The 20,325-nt window shown below is 44.9% G+C and overlaps 1 protein-coding gene across 3 annotated transcripts in view; it reads left to right on the top strand.

Annotated features, from left to right (window-relative positions):
* LOC137562807 (adhesion G protein-coupled receptor E2-like) overlaps nt 1-20,325 on the top strand; it is a 146,602-nt gene that overhangs the window by 45,850 nt on the left and 80,427 nt on the right. For 2 of the 3 annotated variants that reach the window (XM_068274513.1, XM_068274514.1), the window contains 4 exons: nt 5,053-5,109; nt 10,913-11,029; nt 14,007-14,171; nt 16,322-16,444. In XM_068274513.1, the coding sequence (XP_068130614.1) occupies nt 5,070-5,109; nt 10,913-11,029; nt 14,007-14,171; nt 16,322-16,444 (445 nt within the window). In that variant the 5' untranslated portion in view covers nt 5,053-5,069. The remainder of the gene's footprint in view (nt 1-5,052; nt 5,110-10,912; nt 11,030-14,006; nt 14,172-16,321; nt 16,445-20,325) is intronic. The other variant, XM_068274515.1, reaches the window with a different exon arrangement.

The raw sequence follows: 20,325 nt of genomic DNA, 5'->3' as shown, positions 1-20,325 counted from the left end.
TTTTTTGACAAAATTCATGTATTTTTGATGAATATAATAAAAACTAAAAATCGCAGCAGCAATCAAATAACACCAAAAGAAAGCTGTATTAGTGACAAGAAAAGGAGGTAAAATTCATTTAGATAGTAGGTTGTATGAGCGAGCAATAAACCGTTAAAGCTGCTGTGGCCTGAATAGAAAAAAAAGCTCTGGTCCTTAAGGGGTGAAAAGACTGCGGTCCTTAAGTGGTTAATATCGTATCACTGATGTCATTAAATCCCCAAAGAGTAGAGATGGCCTGAACGGTTTGACCGCAACCGATTTGCGCGAACATCGGTGGTTCGCGTTTGCAAACTATATGCGAGTTCGACCCACCCCCTATACTACATCATTAGTCTCAACTTTGATCCTCTACATCACAGTCAGCAGACACAGCCAATCAGGCTACACTCCCTCCTGGAGCCCCCCCCCCTACCATATATAAGGCAGCTGCGTCAGGCATTTTCCTCACTCGGTGTGGCTGCAGTAATTAGTGAAGGGAGAGGTTGCTGCAGAGACATAGGGAAAGCCTATTTAGGCTCTTGTTAGGCTTGTTAGCTTGTTCCTTGCTGATTATTACTGCTAAAAAGCACCCCACAACAGATCTTTTGAGAGCTAATGTTGTTCTTGTGATCTGTTTTTTTTTTTTTTGTGTGTAGCCCACTGACACTTGCATATGCAGCCCTGTCAGTCAGTCGCAGCTGGCCCTTGCTAATTCTATACTGTGCAAGGCCCAGCACATTCAGTGACTACATTTTCACTGCATGTGTGTAACAGCTACATTTGTAATACCAGTCACTGCATACCTGTTCAGGGTACCTGTGTGTGTGACAGCTGCACATTGTATTGATATCAGTCACTGCATACCTGTTCAGTGCACCTGCGTGACAGCATGCAGTGTTATATTATATAGCAGTCACTATCTGTTCACAGTTCCTGTGTGTGTGACAGCTGCACATTTGTAATACTAGTCACTGCATACCTGTTCACGGTACCTGTGTGTTTGAAAGCTGCACATTTGTAATACCAGTCACTGCATACCTGTTCAGGGTACCTGTGTGTGTGACAGCTGCACATTGTATTGATATCAGTCACTGCATACCTGTTCAGTGCACCTGCGTGACAGCATGCAGTGTTATATTATATAGCAGTCACTATCTGTTCACAGTTCCTGTGTGTGTGACAGCTGCACATTTGTAATACTAGTCACTGCATACCTGTTCACGGTACCTGTGTGTTTGAAAGCTGCACATTTGTAATAACAGTCAGTGCATACCTGTTCACGGTACCTGTGTGTGTGACAGCTGCACATTTGTAATACCAGTCACTGCATACCCGTTCAGGGTACCTGTGTGTGTGACAGCTGCACATTTGTAATACTAGTCACTGCATACCTGTTCACGGTACCTGTGTGTGTGACAGCTGCACATTGTATTGATACCAGTCACTGCATACCTGTTCAGTGCACCTACGTGACTGCACATTGTATTAGTCAAGTCAGTGCATACCTTTCACTTCATCCCCCCAATATGGGCAAAACAGGCAGAGGCAGAGGCAGGCCAACCGGCAGGTCTGTTTGAGGTTGTGCTGTCGTGATTTCGTGCGGCCCTGGACCAAGGTACAGTGTGCAGAAGGCACATGCCATCAACCCCCAAGATTGACAGGACGTAGTTGACTATTTAACACAGAACACCTCATCTTCATCAGCTTCCGCACGGAACCGCTAACCAAACCAATAACAATTTTTTCTGGTGTTTGTACATGCCTGCCTATTTTTTCTGGCTGCACTGCAGCTGCAACAACAAAACAAAAGGCATGTACATGTGTCAATTCCCTTTCATGATCGTTACCTTGCCGCGGTGAAGGGGCTTGCGTATTACAATGAAGCAATGACCGCCAGCTATGAGTGTCTGGGGGGGGGGGCACACCCAAGATAATAAGGTCGTTGCTTCATTGTGGACAGACCAAATGCGATCAGCTGGACGGTCACTGTTGTTCTGTCATTGAGCTACCTCAGCCCGACCATATGGGCTGAAAAGCCGCCATCACCCGCACTCTCGCCTCGGTGCACACCAGTCCAGAACGGCCATCACTACACAAAAAGCTGTTTGCAGTCACTGCATACCTTTCACTGCATCTGTGTGACTGCACATTGTATTATTATACCAGTCAGTGCATACCTTTCACTGCATCTGTGACTGCACATTATATTATACCTGGCAGTCAGTGCATACCTTTCACTTAAATGGATGGCAGACTTGCCCTCCATAAAAGATTGTTGTTAAAGGATTTAAAGTTCATTCGTCTCATATAAAGCAGGGCCTCGAAAGAGTCCTCCTGTATTGTTATTTTTCGTCACTACCTCCCTGAGTCGGGACGTGCGTGCCGTGCCTGCTGCCTTTCTTGGATGTGTGGTGGTAGCCGTTCCTGCTCCTCTGCCCACAGCAGCAGTCAGGTGTTCGTGAGGGAAATCTTTGAGTGGAAGAAGCCAATATCTGCCAGTCACCCCCTTGCCCGGCATCTGACAGCTGGCTTGACGGAACTGTTAGCTTGCCAGCTGTTACCATACCAGCTGGTGGACTCTGAGGCCTTCCGAAAATTTGTGGCGATTGGGACACCGCAGTGGTAACGCCTTATTTTTCTAAAAAGGCGATACCCAAACTGTACCGTGATGTTGAAAGGCAAGTGATATCATTCACTGACACACAGCGTTGGGTCAAAGATCCATCTGACCACAGATGCCTGGTCTGCAAAGCACTGTCAGGGCAGGTACATTACTTATACAGCACATCCTTTCTTGGATGTGTGGTGGTAGCCGTTTCTCAGGCTCCCACTCCGCACCGGAATAGAATCCTGATTCCCTGGCCATTACCCGTGGTCACCATGGTACTGAGAAAGTAATATGGAAAGTTTATCACACAGTTGAATGAATGGCAGACTTGCCCTCCATAACAGATTCTCATTGAAGGTACTGAACAGCCAGCAGAAAAAGTAATTTAAAAAAATAGATGTAAGCTTTAACAATGGTAGAGAAAGAACCATCGAAAGTTGATAAGGCAGTCAGACATTACCTGATATCACTGAGGAAGAGCAATCTCACCATGGTGCGCACCAGTCCAGCACGGCTGTTACTACACAAACAGCTGTTTGCAGTGCATTACACAGTGAATTGGTCTGTCAGTGTGAAGCAGTACACTAATTACCTATCTGATTGATGTATACACATGCAAGATGTTTTAAAGCACTTTAGGCCTCCAATTTAGCATGCAATGTGATTTCTGCCCTTAAAACGCTGCTGTGCGTCAAATCCTGATTTTTCCCCGGGACTTTTGGTGTGTATCCCACTCCGCCATGCCCCCCTCTAGGTGATTGACTCCTTGAAACATCTTTTCCATTACTTTTGTGGCCAGCATAAATGTTTGTAATTTTCAAAGTTCACCTTCCCATTGAAGTCTATGGCGGGTTTGAAAGTTCGCGCGAACCCGAACTTTTGCAGAAGTTCACGTTCGAGGTTCGCGAACCAAAAATCGGAGGTTCGAGCCATCTCTAATGTTTAGCATGATAAAGTAAACCTGTGACAAAGACAACACAAGGAGTTATACTTATCTAAGTGTTCCTCCAGCCCCCTGTAGTCCATGGGCTCCCTCGGGGTGTCAGTTTGGTCTCCACCATTCTCCTGCTGTTAGCACCAATAGTCAGTGACCAGTACAACTGCTCAGCCCTTGCCATGCCCCTCCTTGGTCGCACTCCTGTGGTTGGAAGCATTCTGTGCCTATGCATTTAGTTTAAGCTTTTAACTGCACAGGCTCAAAACACTTCCGACCACAAGAGCATGACCAAGGAGGCGTATGGCCAGGGCCACACATGTGCAGTAGTCTCCTAAGTCGAGGAGTTTACCAAGGCCTACTGTGGGAGAACGGACGGGACTAGAAAGAAATTGAGGGAGCCCATGGACTACAGGTGGATGGAAGAAGCCTCATGTAAGTACATTATTATTGATTCATGTAGCGCCAGCATGATCTGTGGCTCTGTACAACAAAATGCAGTGTATAACAAGACAATGGTTGGTGCTTTCAACTACAGATTTTTTTCCACAGGGGTAGGAGGTATGCACAAACATTACACAGCATTGTGAGACAAAAGGGGAAGATAGCCCTGGCCAAAAGGCCTTACAGTCTAAAGGTTTACGGAATAGGAGAGTAAGTGAGGGGAAGCTGAGTAGGAGATGGTAAAATTGGTGGTCAGTGGTGGTCAGTTGAAGAGGTGAGTATTCAGGTTGCGCTTAAAAAGGGTAAGTATGGGTGAGTGGCGGATGTGTTGAGGGAGGGTGTTCCAGAGGAGGGGAGAGGATTGAGAAAAGTCTTGTAAGTGGGAGTGAGCAGAGGTGACCAGAGAAGAAAACAGGAGGATATTGTAGAACAGAGATTGCGTGTAGGATGGTATCTGGAAATAACTTTATTTAGATAAGAAGGAGCTAGACTGTGGAGAGCTTTGTAGGGCGTCAGGATTTTATACTATAGCCTTTGTGTAACTGGCAGCCAGTGAAAAGTCTGTCAGAGGGGGATAGGGCTGGAGAAGCAGGAGGAGAGGTGGATGAGGTGTAACTGGCAGCCAGTGAAGAGACCGACAGGGGGGGGGGGGTAGAGCTGGAGAAGCGGGAGGAGAGGTGGATGCAGCAGAGTTCATGATGGGCTGTAGTGGGGCTAGAAGGTTGGCGAGGAGGCCACAGAGCAGAAAGTTGCAATAGTCGAGTCATGAAATAATCAGGAAATGCACCAGAAGTTTGATAGTGTATAAACTCTTGTGCTGTCTTCATCACAGGTTCTCTTTAATGCTTACACTGCTGACCAAAAATTACTGCAAATCGGCCTGGCTGAATTAAAAATAAAGAAAAGAAAAAGAAAACCTACAAATGAATCCACCACTAATACATACCTGCAAGTCATTCATAGACAGTTGTGCTATAATAACTTTGTACTGCATTTTATTGTGTAATTAGCCAAACAAGTAATAATTATTTTTATCTGGATGCAGATCATTGCACCTCAGTGATGAGCCAGGATGACATGGAATGCAGAACTTGGGATCCTGGTAAGACATTTCCTGAGCACAGGCATTTGACAGAATGCTGTATTTTACTGGTTATTATTATGCAGCCTTTTTGTGCAACATAAAGGCTTTGATTAAATGGGTGATTGATTGACAGGGGGTGGATTCACTTCTTGTTCCCTGGCTGTCAGCTGCTGATGGCTGCCATATGAGTTTCAATACATGACCAGAGTACTAGCAGAGGATCTGAACTGTGGGTAACCACATGGTTCATGACTGTCTGGCAACCTCTCTGACAGCAAATGCTCATATGGACAGCCACACGCGAGTGTTGTGTCTGATTACGCTGCCTGTTGATTTGCGCTGCCCCGCTGTAACGATTGTGGAATTATTCCCGTGGTCAGCGCACAGGATGTGCGCTGACACTGCGGAAATCCTTCACAAGCGTATAATCTGAGAGAACCCAGCAATGGTGCTATGCACCTGTAGAGGGGAATTCTTGCCGGCAGATGGAGCTGTGGAGTGCAGAGGAACAGATTCTCTGCCCAGCCACAGATGCCAGATAGGAATTATATGAGGGGAAGCAATGCAGGCCAATATAGCCCTTAAAGAGAGAGAGCACAGAGACAGGGTGTATGTGCGTCCACCAATCTAGTCGCCAGAGCGACGATGAACACACAACCGTGAAGACCAGGTCGGAAAGCAATCACAAGAGATGGCAATTGCTAACAGCGACACAAGACTGAATAAGCACAGAGAAGGAATGTATGTATGTCCACCAATCTAGTCGCCAACCAGCGACGGCGAACACACAACAGTGGAAACCAAGTGAGAACGCAATCGCAAGAGATGCGATTGCCAATGAGAATGAGCACAGGGACAGAATGCATGTGTGTGCACCAATCTAGTCGCCAACCAGCGACGGTGCACACACAACAGCAGAAACAAAGTAGGAACGCAATCGCAAGAGTGGCGATTGCCAAAAGTGACACAAGACAGAGCAAAGGTTAAACACAGGAGCAGAGAGAAAGGCACAGCATATCATACAATGAGAATGTCAACAAAAATAACAAACGCAATACCTAAACCCGGTCACCGCACGTTAAGCGCAACAGAGACAAGCACGCCACCCTGAATAACGAATGAACACAAATGGACAAATAACAGGAACGCTTGCTAAACGGCTGCCTACCGCAGACAACCGCAAGCGTTTGCTCCAGACAGACAGACGAATGGAAAACAGGAATAGGTCAGATACGATCCACCGCTCTTCCGCCAGAGTGAGTGCGATCCGGGTTCAGGGATAGGACAGGAAGGATCCACTGCTCTTTCCGCCAGAGCAAGTGTGATCCAAGCAGAGAAACAGAGCTAGCAGGATCCACTGCTCTTTTCCACCAGAGCAAGTGTGATCTAAGTACAGAAACGGAGCTAGTAGGATCCACTGCTCTTTTCCACCAGAGCAAGTGTGATCCAAGTACAGAAACAGAGCTAGCTGATCCACTGCTCTTACCGCCAGAGCAAGTGCGATCCACACGGCAAGACAGACAGAAGGAGCAACCAGTAGCAACCGCAGCTACGGTAAAACTCCAAGACATAGACTAGAGAGATCCACTGCCACTACCGCTAGAGCAAGTGTGATCCAGGTACTGGACCAAACTATTCACCATCGCCAACCGCTGGCGACAGTGCAATCGCAAGGACAAGACAAGACAGGCAATACAGATAATACAACCTGACTGCACTAGAAGGATTGCCTAGTGCAGTCCCCAGGAATTACTCTAAGATAATATTTAGCAAACAATAGCAAGGCTGACACTCAAGGAGTGTTTAAGTGGTAACAAACCATCATGACCAGCCAAGGATTGTGGGATCACATGGTATTTATACTGCAAGCCTTCAAGGGAGGCAGCTATGCAATTTGCATGACAAATGTATGCAAATTCCTCAGCAGCAGAGCAGGTCTGAAACTTGCAAAGTGAAGACAGGTCTCTCTTCCAGAGACCTGCAGCCCACAGACTTGAGGAAAGGTCAAACAGCTGTCTGCCTGTGCAGCCAGCTGAGCGGATCATTACACCCGCATGCGCAGTAGGAGACTGTGTGGCCACATTTCCTATTGAATGATGCTGGTGGTAAAATACTAAATATCTCCGCACCCACACTTCTTACACTCCCCAAATTTTCAGGGTAGGGAGGCAACCCCCAGAATGACCTCTATGCCAAATTGCAGCCCCCGAGACCCGCTGGTTCCCGAGATAGGTTTCTGTAATCTATCTCCTGAACCAGCGGGTCTCGGGGGCTGCAATTTGGAATAGAGGTCGTTTGAGGCGGTCCCCCCCCCCCCCCCTACCCTGAAAATTTGGGGAGTGTAAGAGGTGTGGAAGTGAAGATATTTAGTATTTTACCTCCAGCAGCATCATTAACTTCACACTGAGCATGCGTGCTACTCAGTGTGGAAGGGAGCTTCCGGGCAGCGCAATCAGACATTACACTGGCACAAGCACAGCAAGAAAATATATTGTAGGTTATCAGTGGCTAACCCTTAGCCCCTCCCAAAGCAAAGCCTATTTATCCTTCAGCTCTAACATACTGTATCTCTACCTGTGGGCTAGAGTGGGGCCGAACCTCCGATTTTAGGTTCGCGAACTTCCGCGGAAGGTTCGGTTCGCGGAAAAGTTAGCGAACCGCAATAGACTTCAATGGGGATGCGAACTTAAAAAAAAAAAATTATGCTGGCCACAAAAGTGATGGAAAAGATGTTTCAAGGGGTCTAACACCTGGACCCCCAGGTGGAGGAGTGGGATACATGCCAAAAGTCCCCGGGAAAAACCTGGATTTGACGCAAAGCAGCGTTTTAAGGGCAGAAATCACATTGAATGCTAAATGACAGGCCTAAAGTGCTTTAAAACATCTTGCATGTGTATAGATCAATCAGGTAGTGTAATTAAGGTACTGCTTCACACTGACACACCAACTCACTGTGTAACGCACCGCAAACAGCTGTTTGTGTAGTGACGGCCGTGCTGGACTGGTGCGCACCATGGCGAGAGTGCAGGTTTTGGTGGCTTTACAGCCCATATGGTCGCCTGGCTGCTGGGGTCACTGAACACAACAGGTATGCAGTGGCGGGTTCACTGAACAGGAATACAGTGGCGGGTTCACTGAACAGAACAGGTATGCAGTGGTGGGTTCACAGAACAGGTATGCAGTGGCAGGTTCACTGAACAGGTATACAGTGGCGGGTTCACTGAACAGAACAGGTATACAGTGGCGGGTTCACTGAACAGAACAGGTATACAGTGGCAGGTTCACAGAACAGGTATGCAGTGGCAGGTTCGCTGAACAGGTATACAGTGGCGGGTTCACTGAACAGAACAGGTATACAGTGGCGGGTTCACTGAACAGAACAGGTATACAGTGGCGGGTTCACAGAACAGGTATGCAGTGGCAGGTTCACTGAACAGGTATACAGTGGCGGGTTCACTGAACACAACAGGTATGCAGTGGTGGGTTCACAGAACAGGTATGCAGTGGCAGGTTCACTGAACAGGTATACAGTGGCGGGTTCACTGAACAGAACAGGTATGCAGTGGCGGGTTCACTGAACAGTACAGGTATGCAGTGGCGGGTTCACTGAACAGGAATACAGTGGCGGGTTCACTGAACAGAACAGGTATGCAGTGGCGGGTTCACTGAACAGTACAGGTATGCAGTGGCAGGTTCACTGAGCAGGTATGCAGTGGTGGGTTCACTGAACAGGTATGCAGTGGTGGGTTCACTGAACAGGTATGCAGTGGTGGGTTCACAGAACAGGTATGCAGTGGTGGGTTCACAGAACAGGTATGCAGTGGCAGGTTCACTGAACAGGTATGCAGGTATCCAGTGGGCTCACTGAACAGAACAGGTATGGTGGGCTCACTGAACAGAACAGGTATGCAGCCAGGAACAAGCTAAGCCTAACTAATCTTTCCCTATGAGAGACAGTCTGCAGCAGCTCACCCTACTCTCACTAACGCAGGCACACGAGTGAGCGTAATGGCCGCCGCTGCCTGCATTTTATTAGGGGGGGAGTGGCTCCAGGGGCTAGTGTAGCCTAATTGGCTACACTGGGCCTGCTGACTGTGATGTAGAAGGTCAAAGTTGACCCTCATGGTGCATTATGGGGCAAACCGAACTTCCGCAAAACTTCGCCTGCGGGACGCGAACGCGAACCACTGAAGTTCGCATGGAACCGTTCGGCCCAACTCTATTTGTGGCTAATGTAGGGCATTGCTAGGATTCCTGTAGGCACCTTGGACTAGTGATGAGCAGAAATTATGCCTATGCATATTACACATCATAATTTCGCAAATACGCATCGTAATTGTAATGCAAAAAAAGTGTAATTAATTTCATATGTAATTTTTAGCATTCGTAATTACGCATGAATTTACGCATAATTTGTATTGTATATTAATCTTAATATTATTATTAATAATGTTAACATTATTATAATATTGCTACCAAAATTGCTGCAAATATTAAGCAAAGTACTGGGTGCAAGTAAAAAAAACTGTTCAAAAAGACCTTATAGTTTTTGAGGAAATTGATTAAGAAAATATAAAAGAAAAATGGTTTTTAAACATTCATTTTTCTGAGTTTTAAAACAATTTTTCTGTGCATTTTTAAAGTCAATTTTCTCAAAAACGGCAAGGTCTTTTTGAAAAATTATTGTACCCACTATTCTCCTTAAAGGGGAACTGAAGAGAGAGGTATATGGAGGCTGTCATGTTTATTTCCTTTTAGACAATACCAGTTGCCTGGCAGCCCTGCTGATCCTCTGCCTCTAATACTATTAGCCATAGCCCCTGAACAAGCATGCAGCAGATCAGGTGTTTCAGTGGTTCAGACTTTAAAGTCAGATCTGACAAGACTAGCTGCATGCTTGTTTCTGGTTTTAATCAGATACTACTGCAGAGAAATAGACCAGCAGGGCTGCCAGGCAACTGGTATTGATTAAAAGGAAATAAACATGACAGCCTCCATGTACCTCTCTCTTCAGTTCCCCTTTAACATATGTAGCAATTTTGATAGCAATAGCATGTATGGGGGCTTTGCTATTCGCTGCCAATGTCGGCACAATTGCATAATTATGAACAATTATACAAAATCAATTGAATGAACAGTTTGTAATGACATATAGGCATAATTACAAAAATTCACGCAAAATTTTGCATAATCGTAATGAGCTGATTACAATCATCACTGCCTTGGACAATGTACAGGAGGGAAATGCTTAGCACGAGCAGCACGCTATTATGAATGCCATAATGAAAAGAAGATGTGGTTGTGAGATTGTGGGTGAACATTAAGGTGGCCACACACGATACAATAAAATGATCCGATTTTACGGCAATTCGATAAAAACGATCGGATCTCCAGAAAAAAACGAAAGCTTTTTTTCATTCGACTGAATGGATTTCCCGTTTTCTTCAATTTTGATTGATCCGCAATGCCAGATATTTTACTTCAATCTTTCTAAACATTGTATGGTGTGTGTTAGATTGTCAATTTATTAATATACGCACCCTAGCAATTTTCTCAGAGTTTCCAATCATTTTTATCATAATTGGGGAAAAATTGAACATAGGTGTGTGGTATATTGGTCATATTTTTGAAATGTTACAATTAGTCAGAAAAATTGATTGCAATTCTTAAATTGAAAAGATATTTAAAAAATGGTATGGTGTGTGGCCACCTTAAGGCATATATTTCACTAAAACAAAAGTGGTGCCTTTATAATACAACATAAACGATGCTAGCAAAAGCACATTACCTGGGAAGTAATATTTTCATTCTGATATTGCAGATGGAATACCATGGAATGATATGGCCTGCTTCGACTTTGACTTTTGTGCCTATTTTCTACCCCGATGTCCCTGCATGGATGGATACTCCTACAATCAGAGCCTTCAGGCATGTACAGGTAAGTATTAAATAGAACTAAGGCAACCAACATTGGGTGGAGCCCATAGCTAAAGTACTAAGTGGCCTGTGAAAAAGGGGATGAAGGGAAAACAAGATGGGAAATTGATAATGGGGAAGATGAAGAAGAGGAAAGGGGGGTAGAAGGAAAAGGAAAAGAAAAGGAAGGAGGTGAATTGGTGAACACACTTCATAGCTGGTTCTGCAGAGTTCCAGATTGAAATGTTGCACACAGTTTGCCCCCCCCCCCCACCCCCCCAGGAAAAAAAAAAGAGAAAACCTACCAGAAGTGAAGTATAGCATTCTCTTAGTTTCTTAATTATTTATTAAAAGCGAACAACCCAGGAAAAAGGAAAACAGGCGCATAAACAATAGCATCAGTTATTTGAGGTGAGAGGAGTGTTTTTTTTCTTTTTGACAAGCTCTTCTTAACCACCTGAGGACCCAGCCTTTACCCCCCCCCCCCCCCCTTAAGGACCAGCGGCAGCGCTGATTACTGAGATCTGTGCTGGATGGGCTCTTCAGCCCCCAGCACAGATCAAACACCAGGCAGAGCGACCAGATCGCCCCCTTTTTTCCTCACTAGGGGGATGATGTGCTGGGGGGGTCTGATCTCTCCTGCCTGCGTGTGGGTGGCGGGGGGGCACCTCAAAGCCCTTTCCACCGCAGGATTCCCCCTCTCCCTCTCCTCCCTCCCTTCCCCGGAGATCGGAGGCTGCACAGGTACGGATCTGTCCTGTGCAGCCTCTAACAGGCTCCTGCCTGTCATGTGACAGCGATCCCCGGCCGCTGATTGGCCGGGGATCGCTGATCTGGTACAACGCTGCTACTGTTAGCAGCGTTGTACAAATGTAAACAAAGCAGATTATTTCCGCTTGTGTTTATATTTAGCCTGCGAGCCGCGATCGGCGGCCCGCAGGCTATTCACGGAGCCCCCCGCCGTGAATTGACAGGAAGCAGCTGCTCGCGCGAGTGGCTGTTTCCTGATTAATTAACCTGCAGCCGGCGACGCAGATGTGCGTCGCTGGTGCTGCCGCTACCACTTTGCCGACGTGCGTTATGAGTGCGCGGTCGGCAAGTGGTTAATCAGGGCTAAGGCAGGGTTTAATTTCTGGATGTACATGGCTTAATCTGGCTCTAATAAGGGGGAGAGTAGAATTCCAACCCATATTATACAAAATTTGGTTTAACTAGGCAGATGGCAAGGCAACAGGTAGGCATTGAAAAAAAAATTATAACTTAGGGAGAACCTTACATTTTTATGATTTCAACTCTGCTTAGGATATTATTACATGATTTATTCCAAAAATTCAAGTTACTTTTAATTTCTTCAAGCATTTTACTAAAGTTAAGGTGGAAGAGATTATCAAAATTCTTACTTTAATGCCTAAATAACGTTAGATTCACAAGTAAAGTTGCATATCTCATTGCAAATCAAGTATAGTAATTTGTTTTGGGGATTCATTTTAACATTGGAGTGCAGGCCAAATTTTGTTACGATCAAATCTACTCTAGCGTTAGATGTTTTTGGCTCCAGCAAGGTAATACTTCCAGCTCCATATCGCCTGTGCCAATGGACATGAAGCTAGTGTTCACGAGCACAAATCGTGCATAATTGTAATTTTGCATCATAATTCACTATTAAAATTTGAAAATGCAGCTGTGGGTAAAATCATAATTCATTTCATTTGTAAACGTAATCAGGAACGGTGATTTCGCAATCTAGCGAAATGTTTGCATAATTTTGTGCCGACTTGCTATGAATGCCTATCATTAGAGATGTAGCGAATGGTTCCAGGCGAACTTTGGGGGTTCGCGTTCGCCTGCACCAGGCTAACTTTTGGGGAAGTTCGATTCGCCCCATAATGCTCTATTGAGCAAAACTTTGACCCTCTACATCACAGTCAGCAGTCACATTATTGCCAAACACACTGCTCTCACTGCTGGAGGCCCGCCCCCCCTCCAAGGTCCTAATGCCATTTCACTCACTTGTCTGCCTACACTAATTAGTTAAGGGACAGCTGCTACTTCCTCCCTCCTCCCACTACCCTTCTACTCATTAGAGGGTCTCATCTGCCAGGGAATTATACTATTTCAAAAACCAGTTTACATACCATAGCTGGGAATCAAACCCAGGTCTAACTGTGTGGTGGGCAAGCACCCTAACCACTGTACCACAACAGTACTAACTGAAGCTGGCCTAGCATTTACTATTTATGCTCAATGCAATAGAAACATTAGGTTGCTTAAAGGGAACCTTAACTGAGAGTGATATGGATGTTTCCTGTAAACAATACCAGTTGCCTGGCAGTCCAGCTGATCTCTGTGACTGCAATAGTGGCTGAATCACACCCTGAAACAAGCATGCAGCTAATCCAGTCTGACTTCAGTCAGAGCACCTGATCTGCATGCTTTTTACTGCTGGCAGGTGATTTCAGTGGAAGGAGATGTTGCTTGCTTTTTTAGCAGTTGTTATTTCTCACAATGCAACAAGGCTCCCACAGTGTGATGTCAGAACCTTGGCCCTGACATCACACTGTGGGAGGGGTTTCACCACAACATCAGCCATACAGAGCCCCCCGATGATCCGTTTGAGAAAAGGAAAAGATTTCTCATGGGAAAGGGGGTATCAGCTACTGATTGGGATGAAGTTCAATTTTTGGTCATGGTTTCTCCTTAACCTTCCCACTACTGTTTACTGAGAGTTCTAAAGCCAGCAGAAAATATACATGGTCTCCCAGAATGCTCTGGTGGGAGAACTCCACATATCTAGAAAAAATAAATAAAAAAATAAATAAATAAATAAAAAATAAATATATATATATATATATATATATATATATATATATATATATATATATATATATATATATAGTGTTTCTGATACTGAAACTAGAAAAATTACTGTCAAAGTGGGTATCCTGAATAATTCACTGTTTATTTTTTTGTTTTGCTTTGGTTTTTTTCAAATCTGATAGATATTGATGAATGCAATAGCTTGGGTCACAACTGTGGTGCGCACACACGCTGCGAGAACACGGATGGAAGTTACTTTTGTACATGTGAAGCAGGATTCCATAGAGCAGAGGTTTCCGATGCGGAGTTCTGCCCTAGCAATGAAAAAACTAATAACACTTGTTCAGGTAAGCAGAGATGTAAACTATTTACAGTGCTATACTAAACAAATCTACAACCAAACTGAATCATTGTACTTCAAATTTCAGCCTCAGTCAAAAGCTCTATATTATAAAACAGCAAACAAATAGAAACTCATAAGGCTTACCGAGTGATGACAACCCATGTATTAAAGGGAATCTGAAGTGAAAATAATTATGATATAATGATTTGTATGTGTAGTGCAGCTAAGAAATAGAACATTAGCAGCACAGAGTCTCATATTGTTTCCAGTACAGGAAGCGTTAAGAAACTTTAGTTGTTATCTATGCAAAAGTGCTTCTGTGAGCTCTGCGACTTTATAAAGTCATGGACAGCACTGTCTTTTGAAGCACTAATCTCAACTGTCTATCATTGTTTCTTCTTTGTTTATGTTTTTTTCTGCAGAGAAACGTTCAAAGGGTCACTAGCCTGCTCTGTAAAATCATTTAAAATGATGAGTGTATTGTGAAAACTGTAATTATTAGAGAATGATGCAATGTTATAAATAAAAAATCTATATACCTGAAAATAAAAATATAACACTATTTTCTTTGTTACTAATGTTCAAATAATTATCCATGCTACACAACCAATTCATTACAGTATATCATCAGTGTTTTTTTCGCTCCAGTGTCACTTTAAGGTTATAAATCAAGCGTGTGTAGTATCATCTGAATTTAGTTGCCAATCCTCTCTCATCAAGGTAGTAACAGAGGTTCCCCTTCTCCTTGAGTTTGTATCTAACAAGTACTCACAGGTGGGGTTGTGTGGGCAATAAATCAGGGGATAGAACAATCTAAGTGTAGATGTTTTAATTCAATCAGTAGATATACAAATACAATCCTTTCAAAGATGGAATAAAATCAACTTGCAAACGGTGACCCGAACTACGGGGTACCCCAAGATAAAAATATTGCTTTCAATAAAAGATCCCGAATAGGGTATCCATAGGGCGCTGTGCAAACTCCCACCCTGCCGGGTTCACACTCTGGTGCCCTCAGGGGTTTCATTTTCTATGTTTTTTCTTTAATTCTGGCTCTGATTTACAATATATTGTTTTTAAACTGAATCATTGCTGTAAGCTTGTAATTAGTATTCCTTGCAAGACACAGCAAGCATGGCTTTTCCGTTCCTTAACACTTAAAAAGACAGGTGTGAGTTAACAAAAAGGTTCTACTTACCTGGGGCTTTCATTCAGCCCCTGGCAGCCTGTCTGTCCCTCTTCACAGCTCCGGTGTCCCAGAATCCCCTCCGTTGCAGAAGCCAACCTTGCCAGGTCGGCATCTTCTGCGCCGCTCGCAATCGCACTCATGTGGCCTAGAGCATTCTGCACACCTGTCACAACTCGCACCTGTCCTTTAAGGTGCTGTGCATTTGTAAATCTCATATGAGATAACACAATGCAGTTCCATAGGCATACTCAGGCAGGGCCGGGCCGAGGCAGAGGAAAGAGAGGCTCCAGCCTCAGGGTGCAGTGTAGGAGGGGGCGCACAACTCACTCAGCTATCATTCCCCTATTGTGATTGAAGCAGAGAGAAATAAGAAAAGGCACGACAGTGACTGCAAGCCAGATAACTAGACATTAAGGTGTTAGGGAGGTTGGGGGACCTAGGGTGCCTCTTAGTCCAATAGCAATCAGTGTGTGACGGCTGGGGTGGGAGGGATAGAGGGGCGCACTTTGGTGTCTCAGCCTTGGGTGCTGGAGGACCTTGTCCCGGCTCTGTACTCAGGTATATTTAGATTGCCACACAGTAGGGTTGCCAACCGTCCGTCTTTTGACATATGCTGCGGGCAATCACGGCAGGAGACCAATTTCTATGTCCCTGGGAATTCAGATGAAGTCTGTCAGGGCGTAGATATACTGCATGTGGTGCAGTAACTAATTAAAGGATAAATAGGAGCCCAATATCTAAAGCTGTTTAATCTCACTTTTTAAAAACCAATCAGTTTTCATAAACTAAAAAGTTGGAAAATGAGAATTCTCTAGCCATATAAGTTACTAAAACGATCTATTTCTGTAGGATACCAATGCATTGCATCCTACATACTTATTGCAAACAATTGTCAACGTAAATTATAGTTGTGCTGGTCTGTATGTACAATATGAACTTAGACATTACTTTTTGTTCCTTTCCAGATATAGATGAATGCGCAGAAGAGCCTGAGATTTGTGGTCCTAACAGTTCCTGTGAAAATACATTGGGCTCATATACTTGTTCCTGTCTGCCTGGTTTTAAACAAAACTTCAGTAGCTGTGTGGGTGAGAATCAAAGAGAATACTTTATGTAACAAAAGGTATAGGAAAATCTAATGTAATTATAATGAATGCAATCTTTCTAGGAAGGTTTCAAGCAAATACATCTAAAGATGCGTTCACATGCAAGGTTTGTGTTGCCCATCACGATCGAGCTTGATCCTGGGGGCAGCACTGTGGGAAACGAGCGCTGTATAGACACATTGCTTGGATATACAAGCGTGACATGTACAGTTGCTATGGGGTGGTGAGGAGGGGCAATAGCACAGCGCATGATGAAGTGGCTTCCAGCATCCAGGGTAAGGAGTGGAATGCTCTCAGAGTTGGCTGTAACAAGCGCTGTATAGACACGTTGATCGGATATACAAGCGTGACATGTACAGTTGGTATGGGGTAGTAAAGAGGGGCAATAGCATAGTGCATAATGGAGTGGCTTCCAGCATCCGGGGTAAGGAGAGGAATGCTCTCAGAGATGGCTGTAGCTTGTGCTGTATAGACATGCTGCTCGGATATACAAGCGTGACATGTAGAGTTGCTATGGGGTGGTGAGGGGGGGGGGCAATAACACAGAGCATAATGGAGTGGCTTTCAGCATACAGAGAGCAGGGGGGGGGGGAATCACTTGTGTGCTGAGTTGTGCGGCCCTGCAGCAAGGCCTAACAGCTGCAGTGGCCTGTGGTCCTGAAGTGTTTTTTAATCTGCTGCTGTGCTGCAGGCAACTTCGGGCACCAGTTCTTAGTAGATATGTAACAGTGCACGTAAATTGTGTGGGATGTGTGCACTAAGTTGCACAAGCGCGCGATAGAGGCGTTGAACTGCAGCATGCAAAATATCCGGGGCAACCAGGCTCTGATGGGAGGTGTAGTTTTGCTCGCAGGCGATTTCAGGCAAACACAGTCATTGAAAGGGGTACACTGGCAGATGAAATGAATGTGTGTCTCAAGGCGTCGCCACTCTAGACCAGTGTAGAAAAGCTCCATCTTACGTGCAACATGCGTGTCCAACTTTTCAATGATTTAGAATCAGGTGCCTATGCAACTAAGCTGCAGCATATTGGATAGGTTTGAATAGAAACTGACATAGATGGTAAAATTCAATTTACCAATGATTTTTGACATCCAGTGATGACAGAGGAAGAACTTATTTCACACGTTTTTCCAAACTTAAAAATAATGTAAGTAACGAAAAGGGGTTATGCAAGAGCAGCGTTGGACAGTGCCGGCGGGAGCTCAGGATTCTGCATGGCAGTCCTCCCTTTTAATGGTCCCCGGGGGCCCTGAGCACTGAAGGAGGGGGCACAGTGCAGGAAGGAGGAGCAGCGGCAGGCACAGAGCAGCGAGAAGGGGGGGCAGTCTCCCCCCTCCCTCACCTGGGAGCCCCCCCCCCTTGGCAGCAGGTGGCCATCAACATACAACTTACTACGTCTTCCTGCATGATCCCGCTCTGCCTGCCGCTTCTCTGGTCTGGTCTTCTCTGCTGTCCAATCACGCTCTCACAGGAAGCACAGTGAGAGTGTGATTGGACACCAGAGAAGACCAGACCAGAGCGGCGGCAGGCAGAGCGGGATCATGCAGGAAGACGTAGTAAGTTGTATGTTGTTGCCCACCCACTGCTGCCCGCTGCTGCCTGTACATTCTATCTTGGAGGGGGGAGCGGCGAAGGGGGTGGGACTGCCCCCCTCCCCGCTGCTCTGTGCCCGCCACTGCTCCTCCTTCCAGGCTGCCTTGTCTGGGGACACCTATAGACCTGGCTAAACTGAGGACACCTATAGTCCTGGCTAAACTGTTTGGGGACACCTATAGACCTGGCTAAACTGAAGACACCTATAGACCTGGCTAAACTGGGGGCACCTATAGACCTGGCTAACTAAACTGGGGACACCTATAGACCTGGCTACCTGTACACTGGGGACACCTATAGAATTGGCTACCTAAACTGGGGACACCTATAGACCTGGCTACCTATACTGGGGACACCTATACACCTGGCTACCTAAACTGGGGACACCTATACACCTGGCTATGTAAACTGGGGACACCTATAGATGTGGCTAACTAAACTGGGGACACCTACCGACCTGACTACCTATACTGAGGACCTCTATAGACCTGGCTAACTAAACTGGGGATACCTATAGACCTGGCTACCTAAACTGGAGACACCTACCTGGCTACCTATACTGGGGACACCTATATCATGGCAGCTCTGATGACACCGTTCACGCGGCGAAACTAGTCAGCACTCTGGGCCCTGCACTGTCACCCCATAACATCCAGACAAATGCCTGAGTAAGGTGTTGGTTTTTCACACCTATATCTAACTACCTATGCAGGGGACACTTATAGCTGCGTAAATAATACTGATATATATCGGCACAATGCTACTTAATTCTGTTTTCTGGGGAACATGGCTACTTAATTTATGTATACAGGGCCCATTTGGCTACTAAATTATTTTATTTTGATACACCTGGCTATTTATTTTGTTCATTGTAAGGCACCTGACTACTTAATTATTTTATGGAGGTCTGTGACTACTTAACCATTTCATCCGCCCGGACGTGATCCTCACATCCAGGCGGCTGCTCTGTTACGGTGCCGCACTTCGGCGTGTTCCCGCGCCTGATCGCGGACGACCCCCCCCCTGCTGTCCCCCAGTAGCCCTGGGATCAGTGAACGGGAACATGGTTCCCGATCACCGATCCGTGTCCCCAGCAGGAAAACCAAAGCTCTCTTACTAGAGGCTTCAGTCTTTCTGCAAAAAAAAAGTTTCCTCGTCCTCCTTGTGCTTCCGATTAGCGAGGCACAAGGAGAAAAAAAACTCAAGGTGGCCATCTTGTGGCCAAATAGTAAAACTACATCTACAAACATGTTACATACCATTTTACACATATTGTAACATTAAAAATTAACTGTTTATTTCCCAACACCAAAAAATTACCCAAATAAATTTTTTAATGAAAAAAAAAATTACAATAAAAAAAAAAACCAAACCCATAAATATTTACCTAAGGGTCTGAACTTTTTAAATATGCATGTGACGGGGTATACTACGAACAATTTTTAAATTATAAGCTTGTAAATAGTGATGGACGCAAAACTGAAAAAATGCACCTTTATTTCCAAATAAATTATTGGCGCCATACATTGTGATAGGGACAAAATTTAAATGGTGTGATAACCGAGACAAACGGGCAAATAAAATACATAGGTTTTAATTATGGTAGCATGTATTATTTTAAAGCTATAATGGCCGAAAACTTAGAAATAAATGTTTTTTTTAAATTTTTTCTTAATATTCCTGTTAAAATGCATTTATAAAAAAATAATTCTTAGCAAAATGTACCACCCAAAGCACCCAAAGAAAGCCTAATTAGTGGCGGAAAAAACAAGATATAGATCAATAACTTGTGATAAGTAGTGATAAAGTTATTAGCAAATGAATGGGAGGTGAAAATTGTTCTGATGCATAAGGTGAAAAATCCCCGCTGGCTGAAATGGTTAATATTTTTACTACTTGATTATTTTATCTTAAGTTTATCTGGTCAGCGCCACTCTCTGTCAATAGCACCGCTACTTATTTTGTGTATTTTTTTTGTATTTGTGTATTTTTGGATTTGCCAATGACCCATCATGACCACTCTCATGTTCCAGTGCATGGTGACACCCACTCTTTTTTTGCTGCGGCACGCTGTGCGTGCCGCATGTGTCCGTCTCCCTGGGCTGTCCTCAGAAGTGCTCACAATCTATTCCCTACCATAATGTAATGTCCTACCAAATGATGTATTTATATAGTGCAAATTTTCTGGTGTACATGCGTATGTGAGCTCAAAATGTGGGGGCAATCCCTTGCGCCGCGGGGTGGCGGGGGGAGGGGTTGTGTGTGCG

This window comes from Hyperolius riggenbachi, chromosome 3 (assembly GCF_040937935.1).
Source record: "Hyperolius riggenbachi isolate aHypRig1 chromosome 3, aHypRig1.pri, whole genome shotgun sequence".
NCBI classification, from domain to species: domain Eukaryota; kingdom Metazoa; phylum Chordata; class Amphibia; order Anura; family Hyperoliidae; genus Hyperolius; species Hyperolius riggenbachi.
The sequence above is the reverse complement of the archived record's forward strand: the minus strand, read 5'-3'. Positions and strand labels throughout refer to the sequence as shown.